The 18,601-nt window shown below is 41.7% G+C and overlaps 4 protein-coding genes and 1 non-coding gene across 5 annotated transcripts; 4 read left to right on the top strand and 1 right to left on the bottom strand.

Moving 5' to 3' along the window:
• Positions 1-1,362: 1,362 nt before the first annotated feature.
• On the top strand, positions 1,363-3,186 carry LOC120770769. The gene has a single exon (XM_040098351.1). It carries the CDS (start codon positions 1,363-1,365, stop codon positions 3,184-3,186), a length of 1,824 nt encoding a protein of 607 aa, XP_039954285.1.
• A 1,261-nt stretch (positions 3,187-4,447) lies between these two features.
• On the bottom strand, positions 4,448-6,289 carry LOC120770770. The gene has a single exon (XM_040098352.1). The coding sequence runs from the start codon at positions 6,287-6,289 to the stop codon at positions 4,448-4,450; it is 1,842 nt and encodes a 613-aa protein (XP_039954286.1).
• Positions 6,290-8,954: 2,665 nt separating this feature from the next.
• Trnah-gug lies at positions 8,955-9,026 on the top strand. The gene has a single exon. It is a non-coding gene; the product is annotated as a tRNA-His (tRNA).
• Positions 9,027-12,743: 3,717 nt separating this feature from the next.
• LOC120770771 lies at positions 12,744-14,630 on the top strand. Its single transcript, XM_040098353.1, has one exon. The coding sequence runs from the start codon at positions 12,744-12,746 to the stop codon at positions 14,628-14,630; it is 1,887 nt and encodes a 628-aa protein (XP_039954287.1).
• A 2,462-nt stretch (positions 14,631-17,092) lies between these two features.
• On the top strand, positions 17,093-18,337 carry LOC120770772. The gene is given in 1 exon segment (XM_040098354.1): positions 17,093-18,337. A coding segment is annotated over 1 exon segment (1,245 nt).
• Positions 18,338-18,601: the final 264 nt, after the last annotated feature.

Here is an 18,601-nt window from a genome sequence, read left to right on the forward strand (position 1 = left end):
TCGTGTACATGTGGTTTAATTACGATTTTATTATCAACATGGGAAAAAGTAATGCCTGGAAGTACTGTACAATTTAAAATGTGAGTAAGCGACCAAAGCTGCTTCGAAAATAGTTGGACGTATAACGACGTTCAACTAAGACGACCGAACCGGGCCTACGTAACCGAAACGGACCCCGATTTTTATCCGGTCAGAGACTGTCAACTAGGCGGAATTCTGTCAGTACAAAGGCAACAGAGATTTTAGACGCTTTCCGAAACACATTTATTATGGGATATCTCTAATATGGCACCAGAGCGGGATTAACATTCCCATATTTGACTTTTATCATAACTTTCCGTATCCAAGACAAATGTGTACTCACTCAGTCCACAGAAACACTTATTGGGAGTACGCAGTATAGCGCTTGTCCAGTGGGTGAGGATAGTTTATTCTGTGTCCATTACGTAGTCCAAGAGACGTAGTCATACTTTAGGATTCGAGTCACTACTATTGAGTGCCAACGTGAACTTCGTGTTTTTGGGTACACCGATCAAGTGGATTCGATAAGTTTAGTCTATGTCCATTACGTAGTCCAAGAGACGTAGTCATACTTTAGGATTCCAGTCACTACTATTGAGTGCCAAAGTGAACTTCGTGTTTTTGGGTCTACCGCTTTCCACGTGAATTTTGCAGTTTTGCACTCCAATAGGTCGCTCCATTGCAATTCCTCCTTTCCATGCTCCTATCTAGATGGTCGTTTAGACAATTCATCGGTTTAGCAAAGCCAATCACATTTCCTGAGAACAATCGTACACCATTCTTGACCATATCGAGAACTATCTTGTTACCCTGTATGTCTTTATGACATCATAGAAGTTAAGTCACTTGTTCCTGGCGACATTCTCCACTGCTGTCGTTCACGAGATACTATAAACTGATATATGAAGCGAGGTTATTGCCTTGATTACTGCTGGACTGTCCACGGATATGGTTAGACTAGAGTTACCTGCTGATAAACAGAGATTCGGATCTAAAATGCGCATCTTTTGAGCCCGTGGTCGCATTTCGAAAAGAATGCCTCTTCTCTAACCCTTTAACACTACGAAGGTTTCCCACACGGTACTTGCAGTGAAATCCAGTGCTTTTCAAAGCCTTCATCTTTGGCCTTCACTCCATTTGATATCCACCTATTAACAACCGTCAACTATTCAATTGAGTCATAAATCTGTACCGGATTTCAGCGCATTTATATCGCCATAAAATAATAAAAAATAAGCCACGCCATCTAACAGTAAACACAGTCCACTTAAATAGCCGCGTATCTTTTAAAAGCCACGACATTTTGCTGCAACGAAGTCTTCTATCGCACGTAGCACAGATATGTTGACTGAGCTAGGTGAGCTCGGACTCAACACCGCAACGCAGTTAAACACCACATTCGTTATCGAACTCATAAGCGCCATTTACGAACTGTATCTATTCAAAAATTTCGTACTTTATATAAGTGAGCAGTTCAATGACTCTGAGATCGCAGGGAAATTTTTAGACGAGTTCTTCACGGTCTTTCCTTTAATACCGAATGTAATTGTGGTGAGTAATGGTGAAGTCGATCCCAAGGACTTTCATGTTGATGTGCTGGTTAGCAAGCCAGCGCTCGGTTTAGTATTCACCACAGGACCGAACGACACAGTGATGCCATTAGCGGCGGAGAGCATGAAACGCGTGCGCATACTAAAAACCATATTCATACTCACGACGATGATGGAGTTGGACGTGGACGACGCACGCGCCGACAGCGATTACGCTAATTTGGTGAATGAAACGTATACATGGATTTGGCATGAACAATTTCTGAATACGATCTTATTAACGGTGCGTGATAACATTTACATACTCGAGCCATATCCGGAACTGAAAATCGTCAACAAAACTGCAAATTGGGATGTGAAAGACTTCTTTATCGATTATTATGACAATCTCAAGGGCTATGTGTTGGATACCATTGTACGTTACGATTTGCCACGTGTATTCGATCGTCGTTATGAAAACGGTGAACTAAAGATCAGCGGTACTTCGGGTAAACTCTTTACTACTTTCCTGAAATCCATCAATGCGACATTAGTTAATACGGATGTCGCGAACTCACCGTTTGAGCCCGCATTAATGGGTGATGTCATTGAATTGATTGTCAATAGAACTATCGAGTTGAGTCCGCACTCGCAGACAGCGCTCTTCGCTATGGATCATGTGGGCACCAGCTATCCGATTGGCATCAATGATTGGTGTATTATGGTGCCATTTTACAATCGTTCACCGGAGCATCTTTACTTGCTGCGCAGTTTTCAAAATTCCACTTGGCTGCTCGTACTCTTCGCTGTCGTCTATATATCTATTGCGCTCTGGCTTTGCGCCCCACAACGCCCGATCGAGTATAGCAACGCACTATTGCAAGCGATTTGTTCAATGCTCAGCATTGCGCCCACAACGCTCTTCAACACACTCAATCTACGCATGTCGTTCTTGTTCTTTTATCTCTTTGTGCTCGGTTTCATAACCTCAAATTGGTATACTACAAAGATCGCTAGCTATCTGATGACTTCATTGCCATCGGCGCAAATAGATACGGTGGACGATGTCATTGCCGCTAATCTACGCATTAAAGTATTCGACTATGAGTATGAGCGCCTGGAGTCGATGCCTGCACAATATCCACAACGTTTTCTCGAACAACTCGACATTGTTGATAAGCCATTTATGGATCAGCATCGCGATACAATGAATACGAGTTACGGCTATAGCATACAGACAGATCGCTGGGAGTTTCTCAACATGCAACAACAATTTCTACAAAAACCAGTCTTTCGCTTATCGGAGATTTGTATGGGTCCATTTCATCATGTGTTTCCCATGTATGCCGATTCACATCTGCAGACACCACTTAAATACTTCATCTTGCATGCGACACAATCCGGTTTGCTGACATATTGGCAGAAGTCGGCTTTTGCCGAGGCGTTGCGCTTGAGGTTGGTGAGAATCATGTTGATCCACGAGGATCCACGTCCTTTGTCCATGCGTTTTCTTCGTCCGATCTGGTACGTTTGGTGGTTGGGGCTTATATTAGCCGGTATCGTTTTCCTTTGCGAATGGAAGCGTGCTGCTTTGGTGCGGATCAAGCGTAGGCTTTTGACCGAATTGAGTTTTTAGAATAAATTACACTAATACAGGGATCTATATTTATTTGAATTAGTTTCCAAAACTCTAAACAGATAAAGCTTTGCAGTCTTGTACATTCACTTAGCGTTTGAAAAAATTCAAGTCCTTCCGAACTAAAGGGTTTGTCCGGAAAGTAATAGGACTAAGTCGATTTAAAAAAAATTTGCTGAACCAATCGTTACAATTCTTTAAAAACTTTCAAAATTGACTCCTTCTGCATCGATGTAGCGCTAACAGTGCGATTTCCAAGTATTGAAGGCGCCACGGAAGGCATTCTCAGGAAAAACCTTGAGAGCGCAGGGGCATACTGCTTGGATCCCTTTCATGGGTCTTTTCAGGCAAGGAAACAAAAAAAGTCCGGGGTCCACATCTAGGCTGTAGGGCTAGGGTTACCATATTGGTCTCAATCAAAATCAGTTCCTTTGCATATGTAACCTCACGAAAATCAGGGAATATGGTAACCCTATATTGGCCGGCGTTGGGATGCCGGCTTTGGTTAGGTAGGTGTTCACAAGAAAGGCGGTGTGAGCGGGACGTTGTCGTGGTGCAACTTCCAATCAGCTGCGATGATTTCTCGGACCCGATTAACCTTTTGTTTATGGACTTCACGTAAAACTTGCCGTTGACGGTTTGTCCAGGAGGAACAAATTTATGGTGGACGATGTCTTTGATGTCAAAAAAGACTATAAGCTTCGTTTTCACTTTGGATTTGCTCATTCTTCCGGTCTTCATCACCGACCTCTTCCCGGCCCTGCAAAAAGGCCTGGTGCCATCGAAGCACACCACTTCTTGCTAAAGTAACATCTGGGTAAGCCTGCTTGAACATGTCAAACGTCTCTGTCGCAGATTTACCGAGTTTCACACAGATTTTGAACGCGTACCTCTGGTCTAACGAACGCTGCATTTTCAGCTTGCACCACTCACTGAAACACGTCGCACGAAAATGTTTGTCCTGACGCCCTACCGAATCCAGTCGGTGCGCGCACGCTCTGAAGTACAGTCTATTACTTTCCGGACAAACCCTGTATATATTTTTTTACTCCACGATTATGTCACTTCACTCTATGAAGTTTAAAAGAGTTGTTCGATTAATTTTTATTATACTCAGCACATGCTTTGTACTTCATATTATTGAAATCCATTAATGTGAAAACTGTTATATATTCTAATTATTTTTATTATTAATATTATGAACTAAAAAATTATAAATCTTGAACGGTTTTGTTAGTCTAAGCAACCGTTACGGATACTTTTATTCAACGCGGTTCAATCCACTAAACCACTGCTCTGTACTTCGTTCACTTCTCGATACTTTTATTCCGCAAACGCCACGTATCTCCAATAGAAACACAAAGGACGCTATACTCAGCCCAGCAATCAGCACAACCCAAGCTGCGTAGAGCGTATACAAGTCCAAGGCCTTAAAGGGGAACACATTATTGACCAGCTTCACGTAACCGGCTAGCAGAGCATCTTTAAAGTCCGACCGCAACCAGTAAAAATCCAAGCCAGCCATCTGCACGTCCAATATAAAGTGTGTTAGCGGTTCCTCTAGATGTGAATCCAGACGCATCGGATAACCTATACATGGGCTACCCAAACAGATTTTCGAAAACCGATTAATCGGCTTATTTGCATACTGTTCCTGTAGTGAGAGAAAAGTCCAACGCTCCTCAGTGACCGGATAGGCGTAGGAGTTGTTAAAATTTAAGAGATGCGCCATTTGCACGCTCGAATTCGAGCCGACAATTAATCGCTTCACTTTCAGTACCAGCTCCGGTGGCACTTGCTCCAACACCATATCGATCTCGTGGAATTTAGTTAGTATGGGTAGCTGTGCCTCGATCAACGATTCGAAGGTGTCCAATTGTTCGCCCACCAGCACGGTAGTGAAGAAGCTGCTAAGCAAATTATTATACCAACTGGTGAGCAGAAAGCCGAAAAGCGCCAACTGTAGGTACACCAACAAATAGCGCATCGATGGCTGATGACTCGGATAGGTCGACGGCAAAAAGACCACTTGAGCTATGCTCTCGAGAAAAGTGCGCGAGAGTTTAGTTAGAAATGGCGCTTCACGCGGCACACACGGACTTGTCCACGCCAGCGTCACTGAGATATAGACCACAGCGGCGAATATCACCAGCCAACTACCTAATTTGAGCGGACGCACGGGATACAAGCAACGCGGTATCTCATTCTGTACCGGCACAATGAGACAGCACTCCAACTTGAAGATCGGATAACTCATGATGCCCTGATGCTCCCGAATGCTCGTATACGGATGTATGGATATCTCCAATTTCTGTTTGGCGATTTCTTGCACTATAGTGCTCATATTGACGCTGCTCGTAATGTCGTGCACCTGATTGGGATTACTGATGCGCAGCGTCATATTCATGCGACGCACGAAATTCACAAAAATCTGATAGGCAAAACCGCGTATCTTGGTGGCATTATCACGCTGTTGGCGCACAAAGAATATGCGCGGCAAATCGTTCTCGGCGGGCGTGGAGAGCGTATAGCCTTGCAGATTGGTCGGCGCTGGTGGAAAGAGATCGGCGCTGCGATTATGCACCTGATACACATGTATCTGCGGAAATGGCGTGTAACGGTAAACGGTATTGTTGCACAGCAGCACGACATGTAAGAATTGTAATTGCCAGAGTTTGGCAAACACGTTCAATGGTTCAAGTGACGTACTCGTCGCCACTACAATGAGCTTTGTGCGCCGTAGCTTACGCAAACGCTGATCGACCACGCGCCAAATGTGATCCGCGGACGCGGCACATAACACAACGCTGAGCGCATCGTTCGCTATGTGATGACGTAAGGTATTGCCCGGCGGCCTAGACGTGTCAGCGGCAGTGAAGATATAACGCGGCGCCGGCAGTTGTCTTTCCAAGCTGTCAAGTATAGCGTTGCGCGCAGTGTGGTGCTCATCTTTGTCGCCTATAAATATTGCCACATTTGCTATGTGATGGTACCGTAAAGTGCGCCCTAACACCGCGTCGAAACTTGAGCCAACCGAGTTGGTGTTGTTGCAAGCGCCTAACGGCAAAGTGCAGAGCAGTAGCGTAGCCAACGGCGTCAACATCCTGTAGGAGTACTAATGGCCGCCACGCAGGCAACGCCGGTTTTATACTGTTCCGCCGCGACTGGAAACTACTTTATTTTCCGTTAATTTCCACGCTCTGCAAGCGCTAAATGTAATAAGCGTATTAACCTGCTTGATTGCAATTAAATTTAATCAATCAAGCCCTAAGCTCATTAGGTAATTTTCACATTGTTGCCGCTAATAAAGTTACTATCTCACTAACTGTCGCTGGAAATGTGTATTTGAATTTTTAACCTTTCCACCGATAGTGCTCGCAGTGCCCTAGCATCGAGTAAGGTCCCAACTGTTGACATGCAATTTGTATAATAATATATAAAAATAAAATTGTTTCAGCAAACCGCCTCCTTTGAGGGCACATAGGTAAATATTTGTCAACCTAAAACTGTTTGCTTTTCAAAAGCATGACGGAGAGTAATGTTTCGAATTTAAAGGGCTAATTTCTAGTGAGCGATACGCTGCTATGAGCAAAAAATACTTGTAGTAAGGCTTGGTTCATATTTTTAAAATTCTTAATTTATTCTTTAAAATCCATGTCGTCCCACTCAAAGAAATCCTCCTTGGTCCCAAAGCACTTCCGCCGACGTTTTTTCCAAGCCTCGAAACAATTGTTAAAGCCAATTTGCGGAATAGCCTTCAATGCGCGTAGCGACTCACACTTAATGTCTTCAATTGACTGAAAACGGTTTCCCCGGAGCGGTTGTTTGAGTTTTCTGAATAGCCAGAAGTCACAGGGAGCTAAATCATGTGAATGCGATGGTTGAGGCACGATATTAGTTGAAAATTTGGCGAAAATCTCCCGAAGAATCAATGCAGTATGCGACCGTGCATTATCGTGGAGCAAAAACCCAGATTTTTCGGCCATAATTCTGTCCTCTGTTTGCGAATAGCGAATAAATTGACTGAAAGTCAGTGTGCACCTTACCACGATAATCGAAGAAAACTGTAAACATAACCTTGATTTTTACTGCTGTCACGTATTTTTCTCGGCTTCGGCTCACCTTTGCCACGATATTCGGTCGACTGATGGTCTGTTTCTGGGTCGTAAGCTTAGATCCAAGACTCATCGCCTGTAACAATATGTTTCATGACATCCTGGTAGTCAGAAAGCATTCTTTTACAGATGTTAACGCGTGGCTATATTTTGAAAAAAAAATTAAGTTATTTTGAAACCAATCGTGCTTTCATTTTTCTTAGACCTAAATGAGCTTTCAAAATGGTTTTCACTGATCCGTCCGATATTTCAACGATGCCAGTAAGATCGAATCGTCGAATCTTAGGCATCAATTTTTTAATTTTATTGACGTGTTGTTCATCAGTTAATGTTGATGGCCGTCCTGGACGTTCTGCTTCGTCGTCAACGCGTTCTCGACCCTCTTTAAATAATTTGTACTAATCAAAAGCACTTGCTTGCGACAAACAATTATCACCGAAGACCTTTTCCACCATTTTGAAAGTTTCAGCACCAGAACTTGGATTCCGCACACAAAATTTAATGGAACTTCTTTGTTGGAAACCCACTCATGATAAGAATCGCCTAAGCGCTAATGCTTACTTTGATGTGACATATAAAACTGTAGGAATTGTCAAGAGCAAAGCACCAGGGAAACAATTGAGCTTATCTTGGCACTTGCCCCTATTGGCAACGCAACGCATCAAATTTGGATTCATTTGGAGACCTCAAGGTATGAGACAATAGCAGAGTTTCGATAGTGAGATCTCAGAGTCTTTTGAAATTCGTGTGAAGCCCAGACATCCTAAAGAATGACTACTCCTCATGGACTTCGTAGCAGCGGCACTCCAACCGGTATTGCAAAAGCACCTGATATATCCGTAGTTCATTGGCATACCAAACTAAATTAACCTAACCTAATAAAAAATTATGACTTGACAACCGCGGTAATGAAAAAGTCTTCAAGAAAAAGTTTCCTATCGGTGAAGCCTTCAAAAATTTCATTTAAATTTGAAAAAGAACAAAATTTCTCGAGGTTCTGAGCTGGAAATGTATAGACAGAAGATTGAACTCAAAACGGTTGCCCACCTTTTATTTAGTATTCACGGAATTGAAGAATATTGAACGCATGTACATATACACAAACATATCTGACTGCATATACATATGTATGTAAGAATATGTACACTATATACATTTCTTACCCTTCATGGTACTTTTCTTCTTATCTTTCTTTCATCTGTGATTTTTATTATTTATTTATTGTTGTTGTATGCTATTTGCGGTATCGGCGAATAATCATATCAGATAATCAGCTGTTTGAACCAGTGCATTTATTTACATTTATACATACATAGCAACACATGTATATAAATAGGCACGTATGTATGTATGTAGGTATGTAGGTATGTGTATACTTTCTTTCTACAATCTCTCTTACTCTTTATGCACTGCTCTTTCGTATTTTATTGCAGTTGTTTTTGTAGCTTTTGCTTAGCATCGAACAACTATTTCCTCCACCAAATCAAATGCTTATCGCTAGCTAACGCTTCTATACATATGCATACACATAAACATACACGAGTATGTTTGTGTTGCTGAGTATAACAGCTACTTTGTGCTCAACCTTGTTGATTTATTTGTCTTCTGTGTTTATATTAGTTATTTGACCGACAGTTCAACAAGCTTTCAATAGCCGTGATCGTCTAGTGGTTAGGACCCTACGTTGTGGCCGTAGTAACCCAGGTTCGAATCCTGGTCACGGCAATGCTCTCACATGAGACATTGTCACGGATGAAAGCATTTTTTTAATTATTTTTTTTTTTTTATTATTTTTTCACTACTTTTTGTTTGAAATATTTTTTTAAGAGTGGTAAAAACCAAAGAGATAAAAAAACATATAAATTCTAAATATATTGTTATAAATTCTAAGATTCCACTAACAGCATATAAATCATAATAAAGCATATAAACATAAAAAAAACTATATACCATACATACATATACATATTAAATATTGCATTAGAGTGTCAAGTGTGATCCAAGTAGAAGTACTATTTTCAATAGTCTTTTTTTGACAGACTACGCGTGAGTTGTGTCAAGCTGTCTTGTTATTTTTGTCCCATATTGTGGTTGGTATTTTATCATGGAGAGACTAACGCCTGAACAAAGTTTACAAATCGTTCCACTTTATTACGAAAATTCATGTTCTGTAAAGAATGTGTTTCGCGCGCTTCGCTCAACTTATGGTCAACATAATCGATCTACTGAGCGTAGTATTCGCCACACCATAACCAATTTTGAGACCCAGCATTCATTATGGGTTAATATTCGACCGAATAGACCACGTCCAGTACGCAGTGGAAAAAATGTGACAGCTATAACGGAGAATGTACACAAAGACCGTGGAGAGTCGATTCGGCGTCGTTCACAGCAACTCGAACTGACGTATCGAGCGGCTTGACGGATTTTACGTCGAAATCTTAAATTGAAAGCTTTCAAAACACAGTTTGTGCAAGAACTGAAGCCGCTCGATCTTCCCAAGGACTTTGCTTTGATTTAGGGGTCTTGAAAAGTTCGACGTTTTCGAGCCTAATTTTGTTCAGTAAAAAATAACGGTTTGGTCTCCACACTGCGGTTCAGTCCTTGGAGCAAAACATCGCGCATGCCATTCGCCAGTTATCAGTCGAACGAGTCATCGAAAATTGGACTCAACGGTTGGATCAGCTGAGAAGGAGCCGCGCCAACATTTGAAAGAGATAATTTTAAAAAAATATAAGACAAATAATGTTTCTTCGAATGATAATAAACATTATTCTTCTTTATTGGCGTAGACACCGCTTACGCTATTATAGTCGAGTTAACAACAGGGCGCCAGTCGTTTCTTCTTTTCGCTACGTGGCGCTAATTGGATATTCCAAACGAAGCCAGGTCCTTCTCCACTTGGTCCTTCCAACGGAGTGGAGGTCTTCCTCTTCCTCTGCTTCCCTCGGCGGGTACTCCGGGCGGGTACTCCGTCGAATACTTTCAGAGCTGGAGTGTTTTCGTCCATTCGGACAACATGGCCTAGCCAGCGTAGCCGCTGTCTTTTAATTCACTGAACTATGTCAATGTCGTCATATATCTCATACAGCTCATCGTTCCATCGAATGCGATATTTGACGTGGCCAACGCGCAAAGGACCATAAATCTATGGCAAAACTTTTCTCTCGAAAACTCGCAACGTCGACTTATCAGCTGTTGTCATCGTCCAAGCCTCTGCACCATATAGCAGGACGGGAATTATGAGCGACTTATAGAGTTTGGTTTTTGTTCGTCGAGAGAGGACTTTGCTTCTCAATTGTCTACTCAGTCCAAAGTAGCACCTGTTGCCAAGAGTTATCCTACGTTGGATTTCCAGGCTGACATTGTAGATGATGTTTATGCTGGTTGATAATAAACATTCCCCATTAAATTTTAAGCATCTATGTTTTTCCTTTAAAAAAGAAGTGAACCTTGAAATGTATCAGACTTTATAAGAACCGAATAGTTGGCAATCGCTCTGGTTTCAGAACGAAAATGTCAACATTTTTATATTAAACATATTCTCCGTTACTGAAAATATCAATTTTTTTTATTTGTTCTCCGCTTTTAAAGCTTGTAAAATCTATAAAATTAGCTTTTTTCTCTGGACCTTCGAATAGCTCAGTACTTCGTAAGTTCGACGAAGGTAATAAAAGCAAACAAGGTTATAAGGTGAAAATTGAGGTTCAGGTTACATACTACAAGCCCTCCACTAGAATCATCGGAGTGGAGTTTAAAGTTTAGAAGGTTTCTGCGGTATTGTTTTCATTGTTTTCACTTTAAGAATTGTTAGGCTGAAGTCACTTAACTATTACTTTTAAATAATATTAAATATTTTTGAAAAGTTAGGGTCCCCTTAATCGACCTAGATCATTAGAATAGATCATTACTATTAGATATTAGAAAGAATAAAACTTGCATGGACCAAATTCGTCGTGTAAAGTATTGTATGTATTGAAAAATGTATTAATGACAGACAGTCAAGGCTGCCACGACTGACCGTTTACGCCTAATTTCGTCCCATGGATGGCTGAAGTTGTTGAAGTTCTAACTTATACCTTGACGTTCGAAGAAATTTGCTAAACACTTACTATACTTCTAAGCTGCCTACTCAACCTAACTTTTGCGTAGAACTCAGATCTCTTTATGTGTGCTTTACAGCTTTGAGCTTTACATCGAAAAGAACAACCAAAATGTGTGAGGTCGTACCTTAAGATATTTTAAACAAACTCTCTTTCTTGGTTGAGCGATACAATTATTTCGACTAAACCAAATATTGTATCAGTTTGGAATAGAGAAGATCCATATTGAAATAAAGAGACGTACGGTCCTTAGTACGTATATGGCTCAATTGTTTAGCTGAGCCCACTTGTAGAGCACTAATCCACATTTGACAGCCGACACTTCACTTGGTCTGCTCACTAGACAACCCAGATCGTGTGGCGAACTTACCTGTAATTACCGCTTCGATAGCAATCGGCCAACTTCAGTTTACACATGCAAAGTGTAAATACAAATATTTTAAACAAACATTCAAAGTGTTATAACTGTTGTTGACTTGTGGTTTTACAAAACGGTGTGGCGTCACGTAGCTGAACTCTACAACTATATAAAGAGGCGCCGCGGATGACGCTTGAGTGCAGTGCAAAATGCGGCCGGTTACAGTTGTAAAGTTGGTTGTATGACGAGCTGGCAAAATGTCTACCATAGAGCGGCTACTACTTTTCGATATGAACTTACGATGGATATCCTTCAAGATTAAAAAGTTTCGGGATTCGTTTGGTGGATTATGAATGCCGATAAGCGCCAACTCCGCGCTCTAATTCTAACGCGAAAATGGATGCAATTATTGCTACCAGCTATGGTGTGCTTTCAACTAACGTACGTAAACTGGATCGGAAGCGGTCAAGGTTGGAAAAGTCGGATTCAGACCTACAGCAAAAGATTTTCTTACCACCACATTGGGAAATGTGGTCCGACGGCAGTACTTATCAGTATGACCAGGCGTTTAGCAGAAATTCGGCATTAGTTGCTTGACAAATTATAGATCTCCCAATGGTACTAAACTATGGCCTCCAAGCGCTCACATTTAAGGGCGACGTTTCGAGCTAGAACGAAAGTGAATGACACACCGCCACCAGAATTAAATAGTTACACGCTGATAAGACGGAGACACTTATCTGCTTTAATCGCATTTGTCAGCATTCAGTAAACCCATGTTTATTTTCGCAACTAATTGCCGGCGGTCACGAATAAGTTCCAATGCAACAAAAGTTATGACGTGCAAAATTACAACGCAAACGTTTAAGAGCGCTTACAGACAATCTGTAAACCTCAGTTGTTTATTCCAAGCGTAAACACATAGCTGAGAGCATATCCTGTGCTGTTGTAACTCATATCGAAGTCCAAAGTAAGCGCGAAATGTCTACAACACATCAGCTACTGCTCGTCATTCAGCTGGCGTTACTTTACCGCAACACGGCAGCGCAAAGCTGGGATCGCGCGTACATCAAAGACTTCATTTTGCCAATGATGCCATTCGTACAACCACAGGAAATCGCTTGGTTTATTAGCGAACAATTGAGCAAGGCCAAATACGTTGATATAGAGGAATTTATAGTGGAGTTCGACGCCGAACTCAAGCTGACGCAGACGGTGTTGACGCACCGCAACGACAAGCCGTTTATCACAACGGAACTGAAGAAAACTATATTGTCTATAGTTTTTACGAGCGGTCCCGACGATAGCATCATGGACGCACACGATTACGCGCTACGCAGTCGTCACAACACCTTCAGTTTTGTCATTATGCTGAAGAGCATAACGGATTTCGGCGTTGTAGTGCGATTTTTGCAAGATCTCCGTCGGCGTAAATTTCAAAGCCCCATGTTGTATTATGTCAGCGTTGATGGACGTAATCAAATTTACGGTTATACTGTATTTCCGCGTTTTGAGATTGTGGATCGTACCAATTACCTTGATGAATTATCAGCCGATTATACGCGCTTCTTAGCGGGCGGTCTGGATACTATGGGTTATCAAATATGTACGCCACTGCGACAGGATTTACCAGGTGTATTTCATGCGCCAGACGCGTCCAGCAAAGTATCTAGTTGGCAGGGTAGCTCCTTCAGTTTGCTCAAACTCTTTACGGACTATATTAATGCGACATTGGTGAGCTATGAAATGCCGAAAGATCGTTTGGGTGGCAATGTCATCGACATGAAGGCCGCCATGGATTTGTTACGTCACGATGAGATTACTTTTCTAGCGCATGCCTATGCCTTATTCTATGAAGACGACATCATTAGCTTGAGCTATCCTATTGGCGTGGTCCGTTGGTGTCTCATGGTGCCAATTTGGAATAGTGTTACCACCATATTTTATCCTTTGGAACCATTCGATGAGCTTACTTGGTTGTGTATTGTTGTGGTTTTTGGTGCCTTGCTATTGGTGCAAACCTTATGTTGCCTACTGCAGGGCACACATGAGTTGGCGACGCGTTTAAGTGATGGCATTTTGCGTAGTTTCTGCTTGAGTACGGGCATAAGCGCACCCAGCTTGATGGCGGCACCGAGCGCTTTGGATTTTTTCATATTTACCACATTTTTCTTCTACGGGTTCTTTCTCACCGCCAACTACACCTCATTGTTGGGCAGCATTTTGACGGTGACTTCGTTTCGCGCGCAATTCAACACAATGGATGATCTTATAGTCGCTAATCTTTCTGTGCTAATAATCGATTATGAATTGGAGTTTCTGCATTCCGGTGGTCTGGCGTTGCCTTCGAACTTCTCACGTCTCATCCAACCGGTGGATGTGGCAACATTCATAAAACATCAATACAGCTTCAACACGAACTACGCGTACTTTGTGACCGAGGAGAAGTGGCACTTTCTCGATTTGCAGCAACAGTATCTGAAGCCGGGCTTCTTCAAGTTCAGCAACATTTGCTTTGGTACATTTTTTCTTGCCTTTCCCATGCAACGCGATTCGCTCTTCTATCGCAGTTTAGAGTACTATACGTTTCGTATGCATTCTTCAGGCTTGATGGAGCACTACGAGCGCACTGCCTTCGATTATGCGGTACATGCAGGTCTCGTGAAGCGTTTCGCTCAAAACGCGGAGTACACTTCGGCTGGCATGCAACATTTGATCGTCGTATTTCTCATGCTCCTAACAATGTATGCTGTGAGTTTGCTGGTTTTTTTGCTAGAGCGTTTAGGGCATAGAGTCAGGGTGGGCATAATTCCACCAAAAAACGCTCTGCTCTCACGTTTGAGTACCGCAGAGTGTATTAAAAAATAGTTGTTAGCCAATGAGAGCATAGCATTGCTCTTCTTAAGGCTCGTGCTGCTTTATTTGTTGAATTAAATTTTACCGAGTGTCGCGGAGAAATTAGCTATAATGGTAAAACTTCACGATTCCTCAACAGCTTCTGCATTAAAATATAATAATTATTAAATATATATGTACACATATATCTTATTTTAATAAAACTATGAAATGGTTAATACGACTTTTCTTGTTGCGTGAGCTTGATTAATTTAGAAATCGGTTAGGTTCAGTGTATTGTTTGGGTTATAGTAAGGTTATTTCAGACTTCTGTTTTTAGGAATGCTCCTGTTTGATTTAAAAGGGTCATCAAATAGATAATAATGGTCCTTTGTGATTTTAAAGAACCTAGGTCGTAGTCAACAGGAGTAGCTATAGACATTTCTATGGAGCAGGCGTTCCATTGCCCGACTATGAAGAAGTTCGAATAGCACTTACCCGTCTGAAGATCAACAAAGCGGCGGGGCTGATCGATTGGCGGCCGAACTATTCAAATGCTTCGGCGAAGACCTGATAAGGAGCATGCATCAGCTTCCTTGTAGAATATGGTCGGACGAAAGGAAGCCCGACGATTGGAATTTAAGCGTGCTCTGCCCAATCCACAAAAAGCTAGAGCCCACAATTCTCGCCAACTACCATGGGATAAGCCTCCTCAACATCGCATACAATGTTCCATAAAGCGCACTTCCTGGTGTCAAAAATTAAAGCCCACAGCCAACAAATTGATTGGACCTTATCATGGCTTTAGGCCTGGAAAATCAAAAACTGAAAAGGAGCTTTATCCCACTATTTCTGAATTTAGTATCCCCGCAAAACTAATACGGCTGTGTAAACTGACGTTAATCAATACCAAAAGTCCCGTCAGCAACGGACCTCTCCGCGCCGTTCGATACCAAACAAGGTCTCAGGCAAGCCAACTTTGGTAATTGAGAAGTAAAGTCCTTTCTCGATGAACAAAGTCACTCATTATTCCCGTCTTACTGTATGGTACAGAGGCGTGGACGATAACAACATCCGATGAGCCGCCGTAACGAGTTTTCGAGAGAAAGGTTCTACGGAATATTTATGGTGTATAGCGCTTTGGCAACTTCGAATACCGCAGTCGCTTTAACGATGAGCTGTACGAGATCTTATAGCTGTTTCTGTTGCAAAAACAAATGTGGATTGTTATACGATAAGACCTTACTATGCTGAGACCTTGATTTCTAAGACTTTATCGAGACCTGCGGTATAGTTCAGAGTTGTTACAAGGTCAAGTACGCATAGACGACTTTTTGTAACCGATTCAAACGATTTCAGTCATATGATTATCGCGACTGTGTCTTTTGAAGACTATTTCGTCGGAAAATTTTTTCGCCAATTCTTCCAACTTTTCTCTCATAATACAGAGTTTGTTGCTATCCAAGTAGGCTAGTAGATCCGCATAGCTTCCTGGTGTAATTACTTGATGCATCCGCACAATATATAGCCCAAAGCAGTCAAATAACTTGATCTAGCTGCCCAATTGACAGACACAAGTCTTAATAGGATTTAGTAAGCAGATTTTTAGCTCAATAAAATGATAGTTTTATGCGATATTTAGTTTACGGGAACCATTTAGCACCATGTCTCACTTACAAAACCAAAAGGATGCGAAGCCCTTCTCTGTAGCGTTCACCATTAGCTGTAGTTTAGACCTGAACCATACAAATCGAACCAAAAATGTTTTTACAAAATGCAAAGAAGTATAAAAAAACTCTCCAGGACAATTCACATACTTTGCTAATATCTAAACGGCCTATTATGACCCTTGCTTGTAAATGTCAAACTTGATGATAACTTTGACAGCTGGTTTGAAAGCTATCCCTATAGAAGAAACACTCTACACTACACCAGACATAGAGAAGAGTTTCGACTACGACACCATTTCTAAAGACTAGCATATGACTTGTTTGGCACTTTTTTTATTTTTCATAACCTTCAACTTTTAAAGACCCCAGTGAATGCCTAAACACTTTTAATCACTTTCTGTTCACTCCTACCCAACTGAACTGCAGTTCAAGTATGCTTGCAATCACATTTCGCTTTAATGAACTGCAACAAAAAAATTGCACGCTTCTAATGACCTTTTTGTCACGCGGCACAGGCCCAATCGATTGGCGATCTTAATTGCCGCTTCGATTTCAATCGGTCAACTTCATCAGGTTGACACATGCAAAGCGTAAACATAGTATGACAACTATGTCTCCATATATAGTACAAAGCGCACACCCATAATGATAATTTGTAGTTTTGCAAAAATGTCCTTTATTAGCGCGCGACCTCAGGAGAGCACATTTTCGGTGACTATATAAAGTCGGCGACGCCGTTGAGTCTCAAAACAGTGCTATTGATGACTACCAGCAGCAAAGGCTGAAGTGATTTGCCGCGCAAATCGAGAGGCGACCAGTGCAGCGATGCCTTTAGAGGTCAAAACAATATTGCGTACACCCTTCTACGATGACGTGCCACGTGCCTTCGTACGCAGCGGCGAAAATATCAGCGATTCTACGCTCTTCGGACCGTACGCGCAGACCATCTGGAATTTCGCCAACCGGCATCAAATGTTCTTGGAAATCAATCGTGATTTAAGTGAAAACTACTCGGAGATCTACGAGCGCATACATAACGGCGAGTATAACCTGGCGATGAATGGCGCAACGCTGGTCAATCACGTGAAGCTTAATGTACAATTTAGTTATCCACTTAATTGGGTGAAGAACTGTATAATGGTGCCGCTGGAAGATGAGTTGCCGAAGTATTGGTATATCGTATGGCCTTTCGGACGCTATATTTATGGGTGTCTACTTTTTGGCATCTTCTACATAGCCATACTTATGCGTTACATCGAATATCCGACCAATGCCACGAAGCCAACGCGTTCAATCACACGTAATATACTGCACAGCAGCGCGATCATAATGTTTAGCTCGAATATGAATGTACAGTTAAAGAATGCACACATACGCGTACTCTTCTTCTATATGTTACTCTTCGTATTCGGCTTTATAGTGGCCGCCTATCATGCGCCCTACTTGACCGCCTATAATATGAAGCCCGTCTTTGTGCCGCCCATCAACACGGTCGACGATCTACTGAACGCTGATATTAATGTGCTAATCACATTGAGTGACTTTGCGGAGATTAAGCATAATAGTGTTGAGCATATACTCGCGCTGTCGCGTCTACTGCGTGAGCTGCCATGACAGGAGTTTCAGGATGTCTTAGACAAATTGAATCGCAATTACGCTTATGTGGTAACAGAGGATCAATGGAATTTTCTAAATCGTCAACAACGCATACTCATACAACCATATTTTCATCTCTCAAAGATCTGTTTTGGCACTGTCTTCAAGGCTATACCAATGCAAAGCGATGCCGTTTGGTTTGAGACGCTCAATTTATTTATTTTAATTGTACGCGAGTCGGGTCTTTGGGGTCAATGGGAGGAGCGCGCATTCAATGAAGCTGTACGTGCTAAGTATGCACAAATATTTACCGACACCTATCCGGTAGAATCTTTAAATTTGCGTTTCTTTACAATTGCGTGGATCGTCTTGGCGTCAGGTCTGCTTTTAAGCTCATTGGTATTCGCCATCGAATATTACATCTATAAACATTACAGCGTCAAACCGGTGGAATACCATCGCTTCGTGTATTAGCAGCGCGTATTATGAGGACTTATGTATATTATTTTCTAAAATTAAAATCAACTTAGATTTGATAACGCTAACTGTGCAACACTAAATTATGAAGCTACTAAATTCACCAATGGTATCTAGAAAATTTAATATTACTTAATTTACAATGTACCCAGCAAAGTTGCGATTATGGATAGAGAAGAGAAAGAAAGGAAAAAGCTCATTAACGCTTTTTTTTCGTTAGTTTTTCTCCGTCACTTTCACTATGTGCTTAGACTTAGTGTA

This window comes from Bactrocera tryoni, chromosome 3, assembly GCF_016617805.1.
Source record: "Bactrocera tryoni isolate S06 chromosome 3, CSIRO_BtryS06_freeze2, whole genome shotgun sequence".
NCBI lineage: Eukaryota > Metazoa > Arthropoda > Insecta > Diptera > Tephritidae > Bactrocera > Bactrocera tryoni.